General features: G+C 51.8%; 1 protein-coding gene across 1 annotated transcript in view; it reads left to right on the top strand.

The window, feature by feature from the left end:
• bop1 (BOP1 ribosomal biogenesis factor) overlaps window positions 1–2,500 on the top strand; it is a 14,870-nt gene that overhangs the window by 6,470 nt on the left and 5,900 nt on the right. The window contains 6 exon segments of the mRNA XM_080054855.1: window positions 1–24; window positions 349–463; window positions 465–497; window positions 965–1,126; window positions 1,630–1,710; window positions 1,925–1,994. The exon segment at window positions 1–24 is cut by the window's left edge and continues 146 nt beyond it. Of these exon segments, the coding sequence (XP_079910981.1) occupies window positions 1–24; window positions 349–463; window positions 465–497; window positions 965–1,126; window positions 1,630–1,710; window positions 1,925–1,994 (485 nt within the window).

The following is a 2,500-nucleotide window of genomic DNA, read 5'->3' as shown; positions in this document are numbered from 1 at the left end:
CCGCAGGGCCCCGCAGGAAGACAGGTACTGTCTGTCTGTCTGTCTGTCTGTCTGTCTGTTTACCTGTCTGTCTGTTAACCTTTCTGTCTGTCTGTCTGTCTGTCTGTTAACCTTTCTGTCTGTCTGTCTGTCTGTCTGTCTGTCTGTCTGTCTGTCTGTCTGTCTGTCTGTCTGTCTGTCTGTCTGTCTGTCTGTTAACCTTTCTGTCTGTTTAACTGTCTGTTTACCTGTCTATCTGTCTGCCTGTCTGTCCGTCTGTCTGTCTGTCTTGTCTGTCTGTTTACCTATCTGTCTGACTGCTTTTTAACCTGTCTGTCTGTTTACCTATCTGTCTGTCTGCCTGTCTAGGGGGCGTTACTATGACCTGTGGGTCGGGGACTGCTCCTCCAACCATCCCAACAACCACAAGATGCACCTGCCCGCCCCCAAGACTCCTTTACCTGGGCACCACGAGAGCTACAACCCCCCCCCCTGAGTACCTGTTCTCTGAAGAAGAGGTACATACTGTCTGTCTGTACCTGTCTGTCTGTCTGTCTATCTGTTTACCTGTCTGTCTGTCTGTCTGTCTGTCTGTCTGTCTGTTCATACCACGAGCTGTAGTTCTAACCTGTCTCTCTCTCTCTGCCTGTCTCTCTCTCAGCGGGCCCTGTGGGAGCAGTGTTGCATTGTGGGAGCTGTAGTTCTAACCTGTCTCTCTCTCTCTGCCTGTCTCTCTCTCAGCGGGCCCTGTGGTAGCTGTAGTTCTAACCTGTCTCTCTCTCTCTGCCTGTCTGTCTCTCAGCGGGCCCTGTGGGAGCTGTAGTTCTAACCTGTCTCTCTCTCTCTGCCTGTCTGTCTCTCAGCGGGCCCTGTGGGAGCTGTAGTTCTAACCTGTCTCTCTCTCTCTGCCTGTCTGTCTCTCAGCGGGCCCTGTGGGAGCTGTAGTTCTAACCTGTCTCTCTCTCTCTGCCTGTCTCTCTCTCAGCGGGCCCTGTGGGAGCAGCAGGACCCCTCAGACAGGAAGTTCCCCTTCGTGCCCCGGACCTTCTCCAGTCTGCTGCAGGTTCCCTCCTTCCCTCGCTTCATCCACGAGCGCTTTGAGAGGTGTCTGGACCTGTACCTGTGTCCCAGGCAGAGGAAGATGAGGGTAGGTCTCTCTCTCTCTCTCTCTGTCTCTCTGTCTGTCTGTCTGTCTCGCTCTCTCTCTCTCTCTGTCTCTCTCTCTGTCTCTCTCTCTCTCTCTCTCTCTCTGTCTCTCTCTCTCTCTGTCTGTCTCTCTCTCTCTGTCTCTCTCTCTCTCTCTCTCTCTGTCTCTCTCTCTCTCTGTCTCTCTCTCTCTCTCTCTGTCTCTCTCTCTGTCTCTCTCTCTCTGTCTCTCTCTCTCTCTCTGTCTCTCTCTCTGTCTCTCTCTCTCTCTGTCTCTCTCTCTCTCTCTGTCTCTCTCTGTCTCTCTCTCCCTCTCTCTCTCTGTCTCTCTCTCTGTCTCTCTCTCTCTCTCTCTGTCTCTCTCTCTCTCTCTCTCTCTCTCTCTCTGTCTCTCTCTCTCTGTCTCTCTGTCTCTCTCTCTGTCTCTCTCTCTCTCTCTCCGTCTGTCTGTCTGTCACACACACACAGCGCCTCTAACCTGTCTGTCTGTCTGTCTGTCTGCAGGTGAATGTGAACCCAGAGGATCTCATCCCCAAACTTCCCAAACCCAAAGACCTGCAGCCGTTCCCTACAACACAGAGTCTGGTGAGACACTCACTCACTCACTCACTCACTCACTCACTCACTCACCCACTCACTCACACGCCCACCCACTCACACACGCCCACCCACACTCACACACGCCCACCCACACTCACTCACTCACTCACTCATAGGAACTGCGCCTTGTCAGAAAACACAAAATAATGATAAGAATATTTTCATACAGTGATCTCACCTGTAATGTGTTGTGTCTCAGGTGTACCGAGGTCACACCAGTCTGGTCCGCTCCATCAGTGTGTCTCCATCAGGACAGTGGCTGGCTTCAGGTAACTATGGTGTCATCACTCACACACACACACACACACACACACACACACACACACACACACACACACACACACACACACTACCTTCTTCAGGTAGCTATGGTGTCATCACTCACACACACACACACACACACACACACACACACACACACACACACACACACACACACACACACACTACCTTCTTCAGGTAACTATGGTGTCCACTTTTGGGGCGACTGTGTCTCAGGTGGTAGAGCGGGTCGGCCGATGATCAAAGGGTTGGGGGTTCGATCCCCGCCCTGCCACCTGTATCATGGTTGTTGTGTCCTTGGGCAAGACACTTCACCCACCTTGCCTCGTGTGAATGTCGATAGTAAGCCTGCTGCTATCGGTGTGTGAATGTGTGTGTGAATGGTAACGTGGGAATGGGAAAACAGGTCTCCCTTGATAAAGAGTCTCCGGTCTCAATGGGATTTACCTGTAGAAATAAAGGTTAAAAAAATATATAAAATGTCATCACACAC

Source organism: Ammodytes marinus, assembly GCF_949987685.1.
Source record: "Ammodytes marinus genome assembly, contig: scaffold_209, whole genome shotgun sequence".
In the NCBI taxonomy this organism is placed as follows: Eukaryota; Metazoa; Chordata; class Actinopteri; order Uranoscopiformes; family Ammodytidae; genus Ammodytes; species Ammodytes marinus.
Note: the sequence above shows the minus strand (reverse complement) of the source record. Positions and strands in the feature narration are given on the sequence as shown.